We start from the raw sequence: 18,886 nt of genomic DNA on the forward strand, positions 1-18,886 counted from the left end.
TCTGTAAGAGAGAGCATTACCTACAAACAGACAGGACTTTAAACACATTTCTCGGTCTGCAGCCAGGATTTAATTTTGGCTGCAGGAACAAGGGAAGGGATTAAGTGAATAGCAAGAAGGTAAGAGTTCTGCAGGGGATTATTTCCCTGGATGGTGTAAGAATGGTTTGGTTTATTAAGTGCTGTCACCAAGTTATTTTTGGTTAGCACATCAGGGATAGTAGAATGGAAGTCATTACTCCTCTATCATCTTGTTTGTCAGGGTTCCTAATAGTACTAATATGCAATTGACCTTCAGATAGGCTCCAAGATGGATGTTACTTGTGGGGTTTCAAGTATGCCAGCCCAAATGTGTGCAGATAAGAACTGGTGATTCTGCTCTTTTTTTTCCTGAGTCTTTTCCTTTGTTCAAGCTTCATTTTTGCTCTGCTCCATGAGTAACATTGCTCCTGCTAAATTATGTAGCATCACTTTTATTTTTTTAAAAATGTCACGTTTTGTACAATGTTTAATTTCTAAGACAGTTCAGGAATAAACATAAACCTTTCTGAGGTCAGTGTGTCTCTTATCAGCCCTTTAAACCCCTGAGGAGCCTGTTGGTTCATATCCACCCAAGAGCCCAGTCGAGTGCCCAGCTGGTGCACTACCTGATCTGTGTAAAAGGAAGATACAAGTCATCCCAGGCAAAGTACAAACCATCTCCTGATGGCCCAGTTTTCTCCTGGCAAGGTTGTATGTCTCTGGGACCTGAAGGAAGGAAGATACACCCTGTACCCTTCAGAGGAAATACTGACTGATTAATGGGACAGAGTTTAATTGGAGGCCTGTATCTAGTGGAGTCCCTCAGGGGTCAGTAATGGGGGACCACTGTTATTCAACATATTCATCAATGAGTTGGATGAGGGAACAAAGTGTGCCCTTAGCAAGTTTACTGGTGACACCAAGCTGGGAGGAGTGGCTGACACACCAGAGAGAGAGTTGGGCTGCCATTCAGCAAGACCTGGACAGGCTAGAGAGTTGGGCAGGGCAAAATTTAAGGTAGTTCAACAAGGACAGGTGTAGAATCTTGCATCTGGGAAAGAACAACCCCAGGTACCAGTACAGGTTGAGGGCTGACCTGCTGGAGAGCCGGTTAGGAGAAAGGGACCTGCGTGTCCTGCTGGACAGGAGGACGACCATGAGCCAGCAATGTGCCCTTGTGGCCAAGAAGGCCAATGGGATCCTGGGGTGTATTAGAAAAGGGGTGGTTAGTAGGTCAAGGGAGGGTCTCCTCCCCCTCTGTTCTGCCTTGGTGAGGCTGCATCTGGAATATTGTGTCCAGTTCTGGGCCCCTTAGTCCAAGAAGGACAGGGAACTGCTGGAAAGAGTCCAGGGCAGAGCCACAGAGATGATTAAGGGAGTGGAACATCTCCCTGATGAGGAAAGGCTGAGGGAGCTGGGTCTCTTTAGCTTGGAGAAGAGGAGACTGAGGAGTGACCTCATCAATGTTTATAAATATGTAGAGGGTGAGCGTCTGGAGGACGGAGCCAGGCTTTGTTCAGTGATGTCCAATGATAGGCCAAGGGGCCAGGGGTACAAGGTGGACCATAGGAGGTTTCATGTAGTCATAAGGAGAATCTTTTTCACTGTTAGGGTGACAGAGCACTGGAATAGGCTGCCCAGAGAGGTTGTGGAGTCTCCTTCTCTAGAGACATTCAAAACCTGCCTGGACATGTTTCTGTGTGACCTACTCTAGCTGATCCTGCTGTGGCAGGGGCATTGGACTAGAGGATCTCCAGAGATCCCTTCTAACCCCTTACATTCTGTGATTTTGTGAATTTTTTAATGGAGTTTTCCATCCATTAAATCAGAGCCAGCAAGTGCAAGACACCTACTACAACCAAGGCTGTAACTTTATTACAGATTTCAATTTTTAACAGAAAAGGGAGTTAACTTTGCTTTGAAACACTGATCATTTCTAAAGCAAATGGAGGTGAAGTCGCCTTGGGTCAGTCTCACTTGATAGGCTGAGGGTGCCTGTTCAGAAGGGCTAGTTGGGCATGAAAGAGCAGAGAAATTTGTTTTGGTGCCAATCTGGTTTTGTGTTGGAGAATTCAGGGTTTCTTCAGGAAGCTGTAGAGGTGGGGGACCAGGTAATCTTTGTAGTTGCCATCTATGAACCCCTTCCCGCTGTTGTGCACAAACCAGCACTGCACGTCAGTCCCCAGCACACGGTCTGTCCTGTAGTCCTTCTGCAGCCCCCTGTGAGGAACAGGCCACCGAAAATGAAGGTCATGACATGTCAGCTAGACAAGAAGACATCAATCATCCTGCTCATTCATGACGCTGCTCTGCTGAAGTGGTGACATGTGCAACTTCCACCAGCAGAGGGTGGAAACAACCCCAAAATGCAATGAGTTTTACAGTTCTATGACTTTGTGGGCCTTTTGTTCAAGTCTCAGGTGCTTTTACACAGCCTGTCCAGGGTCAGATGATGGGCAGCTGTATAGTCAGAACTGTTTATGTGCAAATATGAAGGAACCCAACTTGTCCCAAGTGTTTTGCCAGCAGCTAAACCAAATTTATTAGCAGAGGGCAAACAGCAATTTCCCCCCCTGAGATCATTGAGAGTTAATACGCTCATAGTCATTGCTGTCATTAAAAAGAGAAATGAGTCAGGTTTAGAAAGAGAGCAGTAAAGCACATTATTCTCACCCTGTAACAGTGAGTTTGTTGCCTTTCACTTCCATGGTGGCTTGTGGTTTCTCTGGAGCTTGCCCAGGTCTTCGGTGGTGGATAAACACTTCTGGTTCAGAGGCAAACTGGCCTGATCAAAGAGAGGTTTAAAGCTCTGTGCATGTCCTCACCTTTGGGACTCTCATGTGAGCTGCTGCTGGGCACTTTGGGAAAATCAGAGTAGCTGCAGCAGGGAAATCCTGCATGGATCACAGGGCACCACATTTCCATTGTTATCACATCACCCACTCTGGGAAGGTAATAAGCTCTGCTTCTGAGCCAGCCAACTTCTTGTAGTGAAGCAGAATGGAGCTGGGAATAGTATTTGGGAAAAGAACTTCTGCTGCTCAGGATTCCCACATCTTAATGGGAGCTTTGGGTGGGTCCAGGGCATGGAGGGTAGATGTGTTCAAGGAAAGGCTGGATGTGGCACTTAGTGCCATGGTCTGGCTGATGTGGTGGTGTTAGGTCTTAGGCTGGACTTAATGATCTTAAAGGTCTTGGTGATTCTGTGATTTTGTGATTTTCCCTGCCTGCAGCAGATTAGCCAGGTTGGAAAAGCCCTGTCAGAGGCACCAAGTCTAGTTAGGCCTCTTTTGAAGAATACACCCACCCCTCTGGGACAGGAATAATTTCCTGGTCCCTGTTCTACAGTGTCCTTGGGGCTTCCAGGACACCACAGGAATCTCCTTTTTTTCCTATTTGAATAATTTTCACGCCTTCCCCATCAGGACACTTGCACCAATTAATTCACTCAAAGATCCAGCAAAAACCCTTCCTAGTGCCCAGCTCTTCCCACCACTTGACCTGCAGCCCTTACCTATCAGCCCATGGGCTGCAGAAGACAACTGGTTTTCAGGGGGAATGTAGATTCCCAGGAAGTCAACATTAACTGGATGATTCTTCCACACACGGTGTAGCAAAACCAAGAAGGACATCTCCTCACCCACGGTGACAGTAACATTGCTTTCCTTCTTCACAGATATGAGGAGTCTAGCAGAGATGAACCAAGGAAGAGCTCAGTTCAGCTGTTCACACACAAGTTCTCAGGTCCCTTGAAATGCTCTCAGGCATCCAGAACAACTACACAGGACTGGCAGGTATGACAGAGGATCCATGAGAAACCCACAGCCTTGGGAGACTGGCAGGATGGTGCCTGATAGGACAGACATTTTGTGCCCTTGTCCAGGCAGCCAAATCTTACCCTACAAATTTAAGCTCTTGCTACAATGAATGGAGATTTTGGAAGTGATCCCATTGCCTGAACAGATGTCTAGTGCTGTGAGGTGTCCAACATGGCTAATAGCTGTTAATCTGCAGGTGAAGGTCTCATGCATGTGCCTTCCATCATGGCAGGAGCCCTGAAGGTATCTCAAATCTCAGGTGCTTGTGTTTAGGCAACTGAATCCTGGTCTCAACTTTCTGCAGTGTCTAGTCAACTGAATTGCTCTCTTGGCCCTGCTGTCTAACTCCATTAATCATAGCAAGAGGTCAGACATCTAGCTAGGATCCATTTGCCCACGTGTAGACACCCTGAGACCTGGATCCCACTTGTGGCTGGGTCAGTCCAGTGCTGTGTTGCAGGTGGTTTTGTGAGGGCAGACAAGAAATGCTGAGCCACTTACTGTCTGCGAATGATGTGCCCGGTGTCAGCCCAGGTCAGCGTGACGCCAGAAGTTCCATCTTTCAGTGTTATGGTTTCTGTGGTGATCTCCACTTTCAGGCCTTTGGTTTTGAAGTAAAACCCGATTTTTCCAAAGTATGTGTTGAGCTTTTTATTCTGAGGCTTCTTGGCCCCAACCAGCTGCCCATTGACCACAACTCCTGTGAAGAGCAGAGAAGCAGATGTTGCCCAAATCTGGAAACACCAGCTTGATACTGGAAGTTCTGATCTCAGCAAGGATCAGCAGAAACAGGCTCCTCCTCCCTGTTTTTCTCAATTTTGCCAGCCAAGAGAAGAGAATAATTCACTCCTCATGCTTCTGTTCACCCCTAAGCATATCGATCTGGTGGGGATCAGTGTTGGGTCTCTCTGGTAGACTGAGCTGATTCATAAGTCACTGGGTCCTTTGCTGTCTGAGCAAAGGCACAGGGCAGCTGGGCAGGGGATAAATGGTACCACATTTCCAGCTTAACCTGCTCCAAAATGCTCATTGCTTTTCATATATACTCCAGAAGTTAAAGAAATGCTAAAGCCCTCTGAGAAGAAGAGGCTGAATCCATTTGATTCCTTTTGGAGCATAATTGTACATTTTTTCTCCTGCCACCAGGGATGCCTCTAGGTTTTCTTTTTCCTTTGTATCTCTCTTTCCCATTTGTCTATAAAAGTTCAAATGAGAGAGGGAAATCCTCACCTATCATGGAGACTTCCTCACCTGTCTTGGTTCCTTTCCCAGTGTTGGGCCAGTGAAAAAGTTTTCCCCTCACTCCTACTCTGAATTTCACCTGTTTTGGTTTTATTGTCTCTTGTCCTTTAGCTATGCATCTTGGAGATGTGCCAGGCTCCATCTTTACCTTCTGATTAGGTGGTTGTAGACAGCAATGACATTCACTGGGGGTCTTCTTAAGACTGACCCATCCCAGCTGTTTCAGCCTCTCCCTTGTACGCCCTGTGCTTCAGCCCTTTACATTATCTTGGTGGCTACTACCTTGTCAACGTCTTTCTTGTACTGACAAGCTTCAACCTGGACACAATATTCCAGATGTGGAGAGAAGTAACCACTCCTCTCAACCTGCTGCCCACACTCCTCTTAGCACACAGTCCCCCCAGAGGTGTTTCCCCTGCTCTGTCTGACCACCTTTCAGAACTGAGAGAAGAAAAGTGTCCTGTAAAGTAAACCATTATTTTATTTCCTTACCAGTACCAGGATCAGAAACCAAATTTAGGATCTTCCCAGGGTCTGAGTCAATATTGAAGCAGATGTTTTTCTGGCTTTTGGGCAGGTGTATGATGAAATGTGGGTCATTGTCAACTGAAACAGAAAAATACCAAAATATATGAAGTGCTGGTAAACAAAGACTCAGACACTTTCCCTGGAGGATTTTGAAGCACTTTTTGAGGCTCCTCAAGTAGGATGAGGGCCCTTTCCACCCCTGCAGTAGCGAAGGAAGTGGTCAGATGCTCCTCAGAAAAGCCCCTCAGAGACCTTCTCCTCATAAATTTTCCCCCTTTAAGGAAAGGACATGGCATTACTGACTTGAGGAGCACTGCCAAATGCAGGGAACAACTGGTTTAACTGGTCAGCTGTACACTAGGGTGCCATAGGCTCAACCTGGAGCTCTGGAGGCCAAGCTTTACTTCTTCCTGATGGAAGCTAGCCTGCAGGTGAGACCAAGGACCCATCTAGACACCAAACAGGTTGGGACACATCTCTGAGGCCTAGATCTGGGAAAGAACCTAAGACACAGAAAGTAGAACTTGAGTGACACCTCTGTTCAAAACTAATACTCAGGCTCCTCCATGTCCAGCTGTTGCCAGTTTCTAGAACTGACACACTCCTGGGAAAACCGCTCTCTCAAACTAAGAAACTCTCAGACATGTTTCAAGTCCATACCATCATACTGATCTTGGGTAAAAATACATCCTGCCTGCCAACATCTCTGAGGAATATAATCCAGGACTTGTGCTCACAGTATGTTTAACATTCTGGTGGTACTGGACTCATCTGAAACTCACAGCTTCTTTAAAATTGGTTTCATATGAGATAAACACCTTCATCAGTCACAGAGGTAGCTGCCTCCCATCTCACCTTGAAGTTCAAAGCACTGCGCAGCTCTTGCTGGTTTGGTGGTGGTTGGCATCTCCCTATCAGCATTCAGAGCCTGTACTCAGTGTTGATGGGGCTAGCCAGGCCAGCTTCCAGTCATTCCCTGGTGTTACTCAACTTTTGAAAGTATTTAAGTCTTCCTATGTGCTAGATAAATCCTACCCCCTTGACCAGGGATGTCCTCACAGGAACAGTGGGGTAGGTATATTCCAAGGGGTGAAGGAGCTTTTGAATCTCTTGAAGCTTTTGAATTTAATGAGTGCCTTGAACATATCCCTCAATTTTTCCTTATTCTCACCAAATGCTTGATCTTCAACTTGATGCCAAGGCCTGTTCTGATCAACATTTCCAGGAACAAAAGGAATTTCCCATGCAAAAGGCACATATAAGATGGACAGGTAGCTTTGCCTTGCTCACCTCCTTTTCCAAGCAGTTTCTTGACTGTCCAAAGTCCTAGATGAACACTTGAGTTATCCTGAGACTGACTTTGATAGCTCTTTGACAGCCATGAAAATACACAGATACAGACACACTCCCTGAGTTATTGCAGCCGTGCTGCTTTTATCAGTGATGGTTCTCACAGATGGTTTGTTTAAGTAGGCATTAAACTGTGGTGAAGGCCCAAAGATTAACAGGATCCATCAGTCATCAGTACATTCAGAGATTTTGATCTACCACCAAGCATTCGTCTGCAATTTCCAACAGGTAGTAGCTCTACATGAGCTTTGCTACCTCAGAGAAGCTGAAGGCACTGAGCTGAGGCTCAGCGAACAGCCTTGAGGAAACAGGCAGCAGAAGATGGGGTCACTGGGATCTTTTTTGGATCTAAAGTAGTCTCCTGCTTGTACCTTAGAGCATATTTTTACAGGTTCATCTATTCCAAGTAAAAATGACTCAGCATTTTATAAAGAAAAGCATGATCCTTGGGCATTAGGTGGATTTGAAAAATATTTGCCTGAGGTGGGACACAGATGATTGTGCCCTGCTCAGAATTGCAGCAGGGGCTGGCTGGAGGACATTTCACACCTCTGCAACAGCAGTGAAGCAGCTTCATCAGCTGTTCTCATCAGCTGATTTGTTCTCTTGTAGACTAGCCCCTAAATAAAGGTAGAGCTTTTACAGCAATTCAGAAACCTCAACAAGAACAATTAGGACACCTGATAAACTCCTCCTTCATTATTGGGCTTTTCATCTTGTCACAGAAGCTGAAAATCCCAAAGTGCCCAATACATTTTATCATATAATTTGTTTACTTGTGTATCAGTTTATTATTCTCAGTGTTGTAGTCATGTGTTTCTTTGCAGAGAAATACTGTAACTTTTACCTCTGTTTACACTCAGAGAGGACACAGGAGGACTCCTTTGCTCAGGCATGAAGCTGACTGGTACAGCTGTGACATTGGCCCAGGCTGGGATACCTTTGTTGTTATTATTATTATTAGGTGCATTTGGAGTTAATCCTAGAGTACCTGTTAAATGACAGCCACAATTAGGGTTTTGTTAGTGCTGATGTATTTAATAGTGTAATTTCTTAAAGTATTGCAGTAGGTCAGAGCCAGATGTAATTACACCAACATAAAGCAAACACAACACTTTACAACAGACAGATTTGTATAATGAACTTAGGCTGGATTTACTGCAATGTCTCCACCAGAGGAATATGACTTACCAGGGAAGTTGAGCTAACCATGAGTTACTGGTGAAAAATGGAGCCTGACTTTTTAACTCTTATTCATGTGAACAGGCCCCACTTTAGTAAAGCCCCTGATGCAAGGGCTTAAGTGTTTTGCCAAATAAAAAGCTAGATTTTAAAAATATAGCATGTGGTGAAAGCTTTGCTGACTTGGGTCCTGAGTTTTGAGGTGCCTGTGAAAAGGTAGAACTCTTTCTGCTTGCCCTAGGATGACCCACATGAGTGGCAAGTAAGTGCAAGTATTTACTATAACAACCCCCTTCTGCTAGAGTCTCTCTGCCATTGCCATGATGGAGGCAGGAGAAAGTAACAAGTGGCTTTTCTCTCATACTTAGTTCATAAAGAAATATGAACTTACATGATTCGTGAAACTTGGTTTCTTTGAATATGTGGGGTTGAAAATGTCAAGAGCTCTGCTGACCCTGCTCTAAGGGGAAAAAGGAGCTGGGAAACAACAGCAGGACAGAAAATTGCACAATTATATTTTCTAAATGTTAGAATCTTCTTTCTGGAACCCCTAATTCAGGCCACAGGCTGTTTTTATTCAGCCAATGTTGCTTCTATAAGCACAGTTACAGGTGAAGTCAGTGCAGACAACACAGGAACTGAAAAATGGGCAGAGAATTCTGAGTTTCCAGGTCACATAAATTTCACAGACTGTTCTGTATGAAGCAGCTCTCACACACACAGTCCAGCTTTGCAAGAAGTCTGTCACAATAAAAAAGCAAATAGTCAATCCTTGAGAAAGTGTGTGATTTCTGTGGATGAGGTCGGCTCTGTCTATGAGGAGAGACAGTGCAGCTCTGATGGGAGTTGTTCCAGGACAGACAGAAAAATCTGTTCCAGATTGCCCATTCCACACACCTTGTATCTGCCAGCTTTTTGGTCCAACCCACATCTTGCACAATCCTAAACACAGATTTCCTTTGACACCATTTTACAAGCCCTGTCCTCTGCTAAGGTTCAAGAGTCATGTCCCACTGTCCCTGAAACCCACTAATGCCTTGACCCTGATTTCAGTGCTGTTAAGTTTTGACTATTCCATCAAACACAAAGACACAAGAATCTACATTAAAATCACCTAAATCATCTGCATCATGGAAATCAAGATAATTATGGTCTGAATTAGTCAGCTGGTGCCATATATAAGGAATTAATTATATGTGAGTGCAATATGTGCTATTTCTGTGCTGAACTTTTTGGTGGCTGTGAATTCATAGAACCACAGAATCACAAAATCATAGAATCATAAAATATCTTGAGTTGGAAAGGACCCATAAGCATAACCAAGTCCAACTCTGTGCTCCTCCTAGGACTACCTAAAACTAAGCCATATGACTAAGAGCGCTGTGCAGATGCTCCTTAGTATGCAGGTAAATAACAACTATTTAATTTCTCTTTGGGACTCAGCTGAAGACTTTAAAATTGAAAATAATCATAAATGAACCAACAAGTAACAACTGACAGACATAACTCCCCATTTCATTGAGGGGCCATTTTTATAGTTATCCAGGAGTGTGAAAAATGAACATGCAGGACATGATCCTGGAGTTCCAGCAGGGTCACAATCACTTCCAGTGTGACACACCAGGATAGATGATGTTACCTGTTGCTGTAACCTAAGTTGTTTCTTTCCTCCACAACCAGTTGCAAACACTCCCGCCCCACTGGCCGTGTTTCCGTCAGCAACAGTTGTGCTTTTAAATTTCTGACGGCTGAGGGCGCAAAGTAGCTGCTCTTCACCTTCATGGGAAGCAGACGGCTCTGCAGGGATGTCTTTGGGTCTGCGGGACACCCAGGGATGTCACCAGCTACTGCTTTGAGACTGAATTCTCTTTTTCATGGAACGGCTGGGGTTGGAAGGGACCTTAAAGATCATCTAGTTCCAACCCTCCCACCATGGGCAGGGACACCTCCCACTAGACCAGGTTGCTCCAAGTCCCATCCAGCCTGGCCTTGAACACTGCTGGGGATGGGACTTCAACAACTTCTCCAGGCAACCTCTTCCAGACCCTACTGTATAGGTATATACCACAGATGTACCACCAGAACAAGCTTCGTTTGGCTAGATATAAGGACCCCAGAATGGATTTATAATCCAGAGGTGTAATTAATTAGGGACTTTGTTGTTAAAACAACTTGGATTCCATGGTGGCTTGTGGTGGATTGATCACAATCTTAGGAAGCTTCCAAGGCTTCATAGTGGTGATAAAATACAGTTTGGTCAATTTTACATCTTCAGTGTAAGTTGTGCAGGGAACTAGACAGTTCAACCTGTGACACTGTAGGCTTACTGGAAACCTTGCCATTGCAGTGTTGGCACATTCAGTCCTCTCTGAAGCCAATGGCTCCAAAGAACTCTTGCATAACAGAGTGTTCTCAAACTGGTTGAAGACTTGGTCACTTTTTTGCTGAAAATACAGCCTATCCTATAAGCACAAACACCTGGAGTAAACAATAATCACAGTTGTTCTTCTCACACAAGAACAAAGCCAAAATCAGAGGTAGAGTAATGGACAGACTAGGACACTGACCTGGGCAGCAGCCCTTTCTGGGGTCTTTGGGCTGGTCTGCCAGCATGATCTCATCCTGATCAGCATTCTCTATCAGCATGGCTGTGAAGGGGGTAACAATATGATGGTCAAGAGACATCTGTAGGATGGTTTTGGTGATGTTCCTCTTCAAAGCTGCAGTGGGGGCTGTGTTTCTGAGTGGCAAATGAAACAGAAGGTATGGTTAGCAGCTCTGCAGGGCAGCTGCCAGGACAATTCTTCCACAGAGTGGTCATGGAGTCAAACCCGTGGGTATCACAAGAAAAGGGGGAGGGATGTGTGAATGCACTCTCCAGAAGACTATTTTTGGCTTCTGTGAGGTTTGGCTTGAGCTCAAAGAAGCCCAGTCCATCCCTCAGTCTTAGCAGACCTCTTCTGCTTCAGAAGGGACTCATCCTGAACCTCTCCATACCTTTCATTCAGGCTCATAAGGCAAATCTCTCATTCATTTCATTCACTCAGCCCCACAGCCAGGTCTGTTTGACTCTTATTCCTCTAATTAACTGTTCCAAAACTCTAGTCCCTCATATCTGTGAGTACTAAAAACAGGAGGAATGTGGCTGAAGATATCACGTCTTAATTTTGTTTTGTTTACCTTACCCATTTCAACCACCGAGGGCAACTTTACGGCTGTGGTCTCAGAGAGAACCAGATTGCTCCCAAGCTTCTCTTCCCTCCCATCATAGACCACATCGCTCCTCACCTCTCTGCCATCATCTGGTTGACAGTCAGATAGGCCCACAGCTTCCTAGTGAATTCAGGATCTGCATATTTGTCTTTCTTCATGAAGCCATCCAGTTCTTCAACATCTCGCAGGGTTTCCATGACCAGCTCTGCATTTGCCTACACAATCAATGGGAGATAAAGATAATGGAGGGTGAGCCAGGAGAATGGGGTGGCTTTAGTTTCCCCTCTTAGGATCCACTCTGGCTCTGCCCATGGTGACTTCTAGATCAGAAAGTCCCAGCACCTTTGGCCTGACTGCCACTGGGAGAGGTGCTGTAGCAAGAGAGTCTATTGTTAAAGACATTTCTGTGACTGAATTAAAACAGAAAAAGGACCTGTCAGCAATAGCCAAAGAGGGTGCTACCACATGCCAGAAGAAGAGACTCTTAGCAGAACTCTGCTATCCTCCCTTCAGACTTTTTCACATTCAATTCCTATTGAGGAACAGGAACCAAATTCTACTTTCTCCCACAGACCTTTGGGCTGCACTGTCTTTTGGCAGGGAAGAATATTGAACATATTTTATTTTTTCCAACAACTAACAAATGGCAACTCCTAAGCCCTGCAAGAGTGAGAATATTTCAGTTCCTCTGCAGAAAGATCTGGATGTAGTATTACCACCCCATCCCACTCCATCTGGAAGAGCAGCCCTGAAAACATGGGGAAGCTCTCTTCACACATGCCACAAGGCAGAGCATAAAAGGATAGTGCTAGGACTTGACACTCTGTAGATCCACCAGCTTGAACCCCCCAAGAGCAGGAGGTCCAACCATGGAAGGAGCTACCTTAGGGGATCTCCTCTGCAACTTCACAAAGTATGAATGGAGGACTCCATAGTCTTAGTCTGGTTTGCAATTGAAGTTTGTGTGGTACATCTATTTGAAGGAAGTTTCTCTGGCAGGATGTGTGGAGGGGCTACCCATGGCTGCACTTGAAGCTATTGCTAGACAGCCCTCCCCCGAATTCCTTCACAGTCCCACCCAGCACCCAAGTGGACAATACACTCTGCTGGCAATTATCTCCAGCAAGGAGACTGTGCACATGGGTGAATAAACCAGCCCAAACCCCAAGAGCAGGTATCCCAGGGACACTCTCACTCACTGCTGTTGCTGTGACGATGCTTTCCAAGTGCTGCAGGTTTTCCGTGTCAACCTTCCCGGCCACTACTATCTCTGAGCCACCAAAGTAGTTGTGGAAGCTGCTTTGGGTGACATCTGACACTGATTCGTCAGGGTAGTTGAACTGGATCTTCTTCAAGAGTGGGGTGGAGACCTGGTTGTAGAAGTTCTGAAAGGGAGGGAGACAGACAAGTGAGTCTGCTGTGCCTGAAGCTAATTTCCCATGTGCCACTCTCACTGAAAGGACAGCAGGTGGCAAAACCAGGAGTCCTAATGGGCAAGTGGGACTTTTCTTGTCCCAGTGAATGCAGATGCCTTTATACTTAGATCTTAGTAAGGGGGTGCATCAGGAAGATTTGGTCCAAGTGTTGCAGAAGTCAAAGGATGTTCAGAAGCCTATGGCCTGTGTTCTTCCTAGACCTGAAAGGCTTGAGCACAGGCATATATGGGCCTGAATCTATCATCAGCTTGGTCAGCTCTTGGCTACTGTGTAAGACACACAGTGGCTTCCCACCTAATTCTTGCCAAAAACTAGACCTGTGTCTCACTTGTGTTTGCTTCTGTACTTTTCTGACTTTGTTGTTCCTGGCTGACATGAGCTGGGGTGTGTGCACAGCTGGGCTGAGGATATGGGACCAGAGAGGGAAAAGAGGTACCCATGCAGTGCTGTGGGTGGAGGCTGTCTCATACCAGGGACTGCACTCTAGAGCTGCTCTGTTTGGCAGAACACCATGATAGTATGTGTTCCAGCACACCTGTGTGTGTCCTATCACACCTGTGTTGGGAAAGAAGAAGTATGAGAAGCCTGCAGAGGTGACAAAACCAGTGAACAGAAACAGAATGAGAATGGAGGATGTTTCTCAGCAATTGCTGCTCATGGATTTGGAGCCATAGCCTCCTATAGTTGAACTTTTTCTTACACTGGTAGATTTGGGTTTAAAATTTAACATTTCTGTCTAGGAATCTTGTTAGTGCTGAAGTGATCTGAGGTAAAATCCAGGCCTTAACTTTAATTCAGATGGGTTTTTTTTGTGGTTAGGACTATTTTATAGAATATAAATCCTACACAGAGCAGTAAAGTGTCTATTTTAGATACTACAAAAACTAACTAGGTGCACTTAAGTTCATAGAATCATAGAATCATAGAATCATAGAATCATAGAATCATAGAATCATAGAATCATAGAATCATAGAATCATAGAATCATAGAATCATAGAATCATAGAATCATAGAATCATAGAATCATAGAATCATAGAATCATAGAATCATAGAATCATAGAATCATAGAATCATAGAATCATAGAATCATAGAATCATAGAATCATAGAATGGCTTGGGTTGGAAGAGACCCCAAAGATCATCTAGGTCCAACCCCCCTGCCATGGGCAGGGACACCTCCCAGTAGATCAGGTTGCCCAGAGCCCCATCCAACCCACCCGTCAACACCTCCAGGGATGAAGCCTCCACAACCTCCCTGGGCACCCCCAGGTATCTCACCAACCTGTTCCAGTGTCTTCCAGTGTTCCTGTGCACACAAAGTGCATGACTGTCACCTTGCAGGAGTCTCATGAAGAAACAACGCTCTTCGTAACCTCCCCTAGGAACCTACAGTGTCTCCACTCTTCCTAGTGGAGTTATCCAGCTCCACAGCTGTGAACAGAACTGGACCCTCAGTGTCAGAGGCAACGGGCCAGAAACGCACCTTCATTTGGGCAGAAGTCTCCTGATTCCCAAAAATCCTCTGGGCCATGCCACGGTTGTCAGTTGCGATTCTCTGCAGGAAATCGTAATCGACATCGAAGCCGATCCCGAGGCAGAAGAGAGAGAACTCATCCTTTATGCTCTGCTTCACATTCTTCTGGATCGTTGTCAGCTTTAGCTCACCTTGGAGACACACAAAGGAGGACACTCACCTGAGCAACAGAACAAGTCACCATCCAGGTAAGGGCATTCATGTTCTTCCAGTGCCTCTGTCTCTCTCTTAATACAAGGGAAATCTAGACAACCAGCTCAGATGCCAGATCTCCATCTTGAAGTGCCTACAGAGACATTAGAGCTTCTCCTGGATGGAGACTAATGAATTGTTGATGATTCTTTTGAACTCTTTTTCTAGGTAACTGGTGAATATTCTTTGCATATCCGGGGCCCTTAGTAACTTCCTGGGGCGTGTATGATTATAACACATCTAGGCTTCTCCCAGAATTACTTCTCCAAGCTCTCTGCAGACTTAAACATCCCCATAAAAGTTTATTTCTCCTACTTCAGATGTTTTCTGCTACTTTTGGGACTGACTTTTTTCAGGCTTGTATTTAATGGCAGCCTCTTCTGGGCTGGAATCTTGCAGCAAAGGATTGCTTTTCACCTTTACCAAGTCCAGTCAAAATTAATTCACCTTCTACTTTATTTGGCTGATTTTGTAGTTAGACTTGGGACTGCATAGATCTATGTGGGCTAAGGGCATTGGAAGAGGACATTTTTTCTGAAGGTTATTGTGATTACCTCTCCTACAGGACTGGTGCATATCTGTAATTGCAAGAAGTACATAATTTGCATAATAAACCCTACTTTTTTTTTTTTTTTAAGTTTCTGTGCAAAGCCCCATGGCACCTATAGCCCTTGGCAAAAGAGCAGCACAAGCATTGGGAAAAAGGGAAACAGACTTTTTTTTAACTTACTGTCAAAGTGTCTATGTGTTGCATGCTTTTCTCAGGCTAGTCCTACTGGCCTCTCTTCTCACCTAAAGTAGGATCCTTACCTACTGTTGGGTCTCCATCAGACACCAATACAATCATGGAGACTGAGTTGGGGTCCAACATGCCTAAATTCTGGGCTTCGTTCAGGATGAATGTGGCTCGGAGAAGGGCTTCATTGATATTTGTGCCTGACAAAGACACAAGGAAGAAACCAAGGTTGATTATTGCCAAGACTCTTGTCAGATCCAGATCAGTTCTGAGAGTCTAGTGGAATTAATTAGTTCGGATAAGACCTGAGACCAAGGCAGCAAAACCCCTCCTTTGTGATGCTTATGGTACATCTGCTTCACCCAGGTTCCTTTTTTCATTCCAGGCTGTCATCCCCACGTTATCCCTCCTTCCCTCTTCACTAGTTCCACTGGGAACATTTGTGGTGTTGGGAACTATTCACTGTGGGGAGTTTGCAGGTAGATGATTGAATGACAACATGAAGAAACTTTCTTCTCTGACATCAGCTTGTTCCTTGGACATCTTGATTGGAAAAAAAGAAGTGTATGTTCGCTGAGCCTGTCTAAAGGTTTAGCTTGTGGCACAGAAGGGAAAGAAAAGAAAGAGTAAGAAATTACTATAAGAGGGACAGGAGTAGGAAGGCTGAGTACTCAGAAAACAGACCTTTTGTTTGTAAAGAAAGAAAAATAATATTGGCTCCAAAGACAGGACAAAAAAATGTTGCATTGCAAATTGGCTTTGCTGGACAGGAGCAGGTCTCCTAGCAATTCTTTTGAGGTAACAAAGTCAGGCTTATGAGGCCCTTTATTTCTAACATGGGTTCCTATTCCCAGCACACTGATGATCTAAGACAAGTTTAGAACTTCATGTTGATCCTACCTTACATGTTGCCTGTAAAAGTTTCTGGGAATGAAGGTATCACAGCACCAGAAGGCTCTGCTGTTGGGTAGAGCCTCTACATACTGTTGGTGCACAAATAACTGGACACCTAAACCAGAACTGCACTTCAGAGAGCAACAAATTCAAGAGATCATGAGCTCTTTCTGTACAAGTAGCTCAAGCCCTAACAAATGAAATATCCAGAGTGCTGTAAGGCTGAAAAAGTCAACTGTCTTTGTTTATCAGACAGGGAATGAAAGCACAAAAATTATTAACAGTTTGCCAAGGCAATGTTTAGTAGATCATAGTGTTGTCTACAATTTACAGCCAGTGGAGACCCTGGGCTGCTTATGAACTGCTTTAAAAAGGCATGGGACAGCCTTGGTCTTCCAAGGATGTTTGGGATCTGGGAGGCTGGAGGTAGGACCTATAGATTAAAGGCAGTTGTTCCATGGGCTATGTGCTATCTGTTCTACCTTATTCAGTAGAAAGAAATGCCAGCCCACCCACTGGCACAATACACTGGAATCCTTGTTCTTCTTTAGCCCCAGGACATACTTTCCCCATCTTGGGAATCAGACTTTTTTTTTAAGAACACTTTGCCAATCTGAAAGATGTCTCAGGTACCCGTTCATGTGACCTCTGACTCCATGAGCACCTTGCAATCAAAACCTCATACCCCCGTTAGGATGGATTGCCTGGATGTACTTCTTAGCATCTTCAACCTGGGATGGGGTGGCTGAGACTAGATTGTCTCTCCAACATCGAACATTGTGGTTGAAGTCAATCAGGGAGAACTGATCAGCAGCACGGAGCTCACTCAGGATTGCCTTCATGGCCTCGATGGTCTGAGAACAAAAAATGTAAGAGAAGTTGAGTTTATCCTTCCTCTTGCTGAGAGCATCTTCTTAACTTGTGACTACAAGCAAACAAATGCCTCAGATGAATGAGAACTGAAATCCAAAATAATATCTGCTCTACCTCTCTCTCTCTCTCTCTTTTTTTTTTTTTAAATTTTCACTTCTACGAAGTTGGACTTTTCTCCAAAGAAACAAGGAAAAAAATACAATTAGGAAGAACAAACCAATGTGACTCAACTCCTGCTTGCTTAACTCCTGCTACCAGAGTGAGGTGAGAGAGAGAAGCAGTTTGTGAGTCACGGTGGTTCAGAAGAGAGGAATTGCTCATTTCAGCTCAGGAGTCTGAGCTCTGCCTGCAATGTTGTCATTTCAGGCTGGGTAACATCTGTTTGAAGATGTGTGAGTTAAACAAGTGACAGTTACCCTGTGTCCCAGTTCTGCAGCACTGATTTCCCCAAGAAAGCAATCTGCCAAGCCTTAGTATTATGCTCCACAGCGAATTCAAATATACCTAGATCATCCTGACTAATATTTGTCAACCCAGTTCTTAAAACCCTCATTGACACCTCACACATGAACTCCTGAACTTCCCCCTCAGCACTACAAAGTTTTCCCTAATATCTAATATCATTCTCTCCTGCTGTAAATCCATCTGATTCCATCTTATTCTACCCTGGGTAGGCATGAATGTCAATTGATGAGTTTCTCTTTCAGAACAATTGCTTGCCTATTTGGAGGCTGATTGTGTCTCTCCAAGTCTTTTATTTTGCAGATGAAAACATTCTATTTTTTTTTTTTTTTGCATTTCTCCCCCCTCCCCATGGGTTATGTTGTCTAAACAATTCTCACTGCTCTTCAGTGGGCTGCCAGCAATTTGCCCAAACCTTTGGAAATCAAGGGTGTACTATCCCCACTGAGACTTTCCCAGGATTCAATGGAGGAGATTAGAGAAAAGGGGGATCAGAGCTTTTGCAAAATGTTTTGCAAAATGTGAGCTGTCAATTAAAATTGTAAGTTAGAGCTAAAATCTGCATTCTGATGTCATCACCTCTTCCTTACAACATGGAAGGAACATTCTAAATGAAGAGTAAAGTCATTATGTTTTTGATGGACTAAATTTTCTCCAAATTCAGTGAGGCTTTTGATGGAGTAAAGTTTAAAGAGCTTAGCTGGTGATTTTGAATGCCTGTCTGCTAAAGAATTGTGTGGTAAGGCCATTGGGAAAAGTTGGCAGAAGGTTTGTGTTACAATAGAGGTCAAACACTTACTTGTTTCATTTTCAGTCCCCACATGGAGCCACTGACGTCTATAACAAATAAAATGTTTTTGGGCAGAGGATCAAGATTTTCCGGAGCAAAGAAGTGAATAAAATAACCATTAAATATCTGCAAAATGAAACATAAATATTCACAGTGATGTGAGCTATAGTGAAGATGTCAGAAAATTCAGGACAATGGCAGAACAGAAAGTGTTATTCTTCTTGATAGGCTTGTCTTTCAGCTCTGTACATCTCTGCGTTTGTAGCCTTACACCATTTATGCTCCACAGTCCTTATTTTTTTATCAAGGAAGCACAGCCTGGTTCTCAGACAGCTGCCATGCACTAGCATAGGGAGGAAAGAAAAATATTTTGAAAAAGACTGTTCTGTCTGTAATAATTCAACGGTGCTTCATGTTAACATAAAAATAGTGATGTTCTGGTTGTCTCCTTACTTTTTATTGGTACAACCTCCAATGACTCTGTCCTCTGATTCAGCATTGAATTACCAGAGTGTTGTTAGGTATAAAAGACATTGGCTTTTGCACAAGACAGGAATCTGCTCCTGCCTGTAGGTAGGACTATGTCGTAGTCATAAATTAATGAAATCCATTCT

The 18,886-nt window shown here is 44.4% G+C and overlaps 1 protein-coding gene across 1 annotated transcript in view; it reads right to left on the bottom strand.

The window, feature by feature from the left end:
- Positions 1 to 2,086: 2,086 nt before the first annotated feature.
- The window catches only part of ITIH2 (inter-alpha-trypsin inhibitor heavy chain 2), a 30,318-nt gene continuing 13,518 nt past the window's right edge, over positions 2,087 to 18,886 (bottom strand). Inside the window, exons 9-21 of the mRNA XM_010001277.1 lie at positions 18,282 to 18,398; positions 16,833 to 17,001; positions 15,328 to 15,453; positions 14,275 to 14,456; positions 12,553 to 12,738; positions 11,429 to 11,568; positions 10,708 to 10,880; positions 7,806 to 7,949; positions 5,573 to 5,686; positions 4,340 to 4,538; positions 3,535 to 3,707; positions 2,694 to 2,805; positions 2,087 to 2,240 (exon numbers count right to left, since the gene is read on the bottom strand). Of these exons, the coding sequence (XP_009999579.1) occupies positions 2,093 to 2,240; positions 2,694 to 2,805; positions 3,535 to 3,707; positions 4,340 to 4,538; positions 5,573 to 5,686; positions 7,806 to 7,949; positions 10,708 to 10,880; positions 11,429 to 11,568; positions 12,553 to 12,738; positions 14,275 to 14,456; positions 15,328 to 15,453; positions 16,833 to 17,001; positions 18,282 to 18,398 (1,983 nt within the window). The 3' untranslated portion in view covers positions 2,087 to 2,092. The remainder of the gene's footprint in view (positions 2,241 to 2,693; positions 2,806 to 3,534; positions 3,708 to 4,339; positions 4,539 to 5,572; positions 5,687 to 7,805; positions 7,950 to 10,707; positions 10,881 to 11,428; positions 11,569 to 12,552; positions 12,739 to 14,274; positions 14,457 to 15,327; positions 15,454 to 16,832; positions 17,002 to 18,281; positions 18,399 to 18,886) is intronic.

The sequence above is a fragment of the Chaetura pelagica genome, unplaced genomic scaffold (assembly GCF_000747805.2).
Source record: "Chaetura pelagica isolate M959 unplaced genomic scaffold, ChaPel_1.0 scaffold66, whole genome shotgun sequence".
NCBI classification, from domain to species: Eukaryota; Metazoa; Chordata; class Aves; order Apodiformes; family Apodidae; genus Chaetura; species Chaetura pelagica.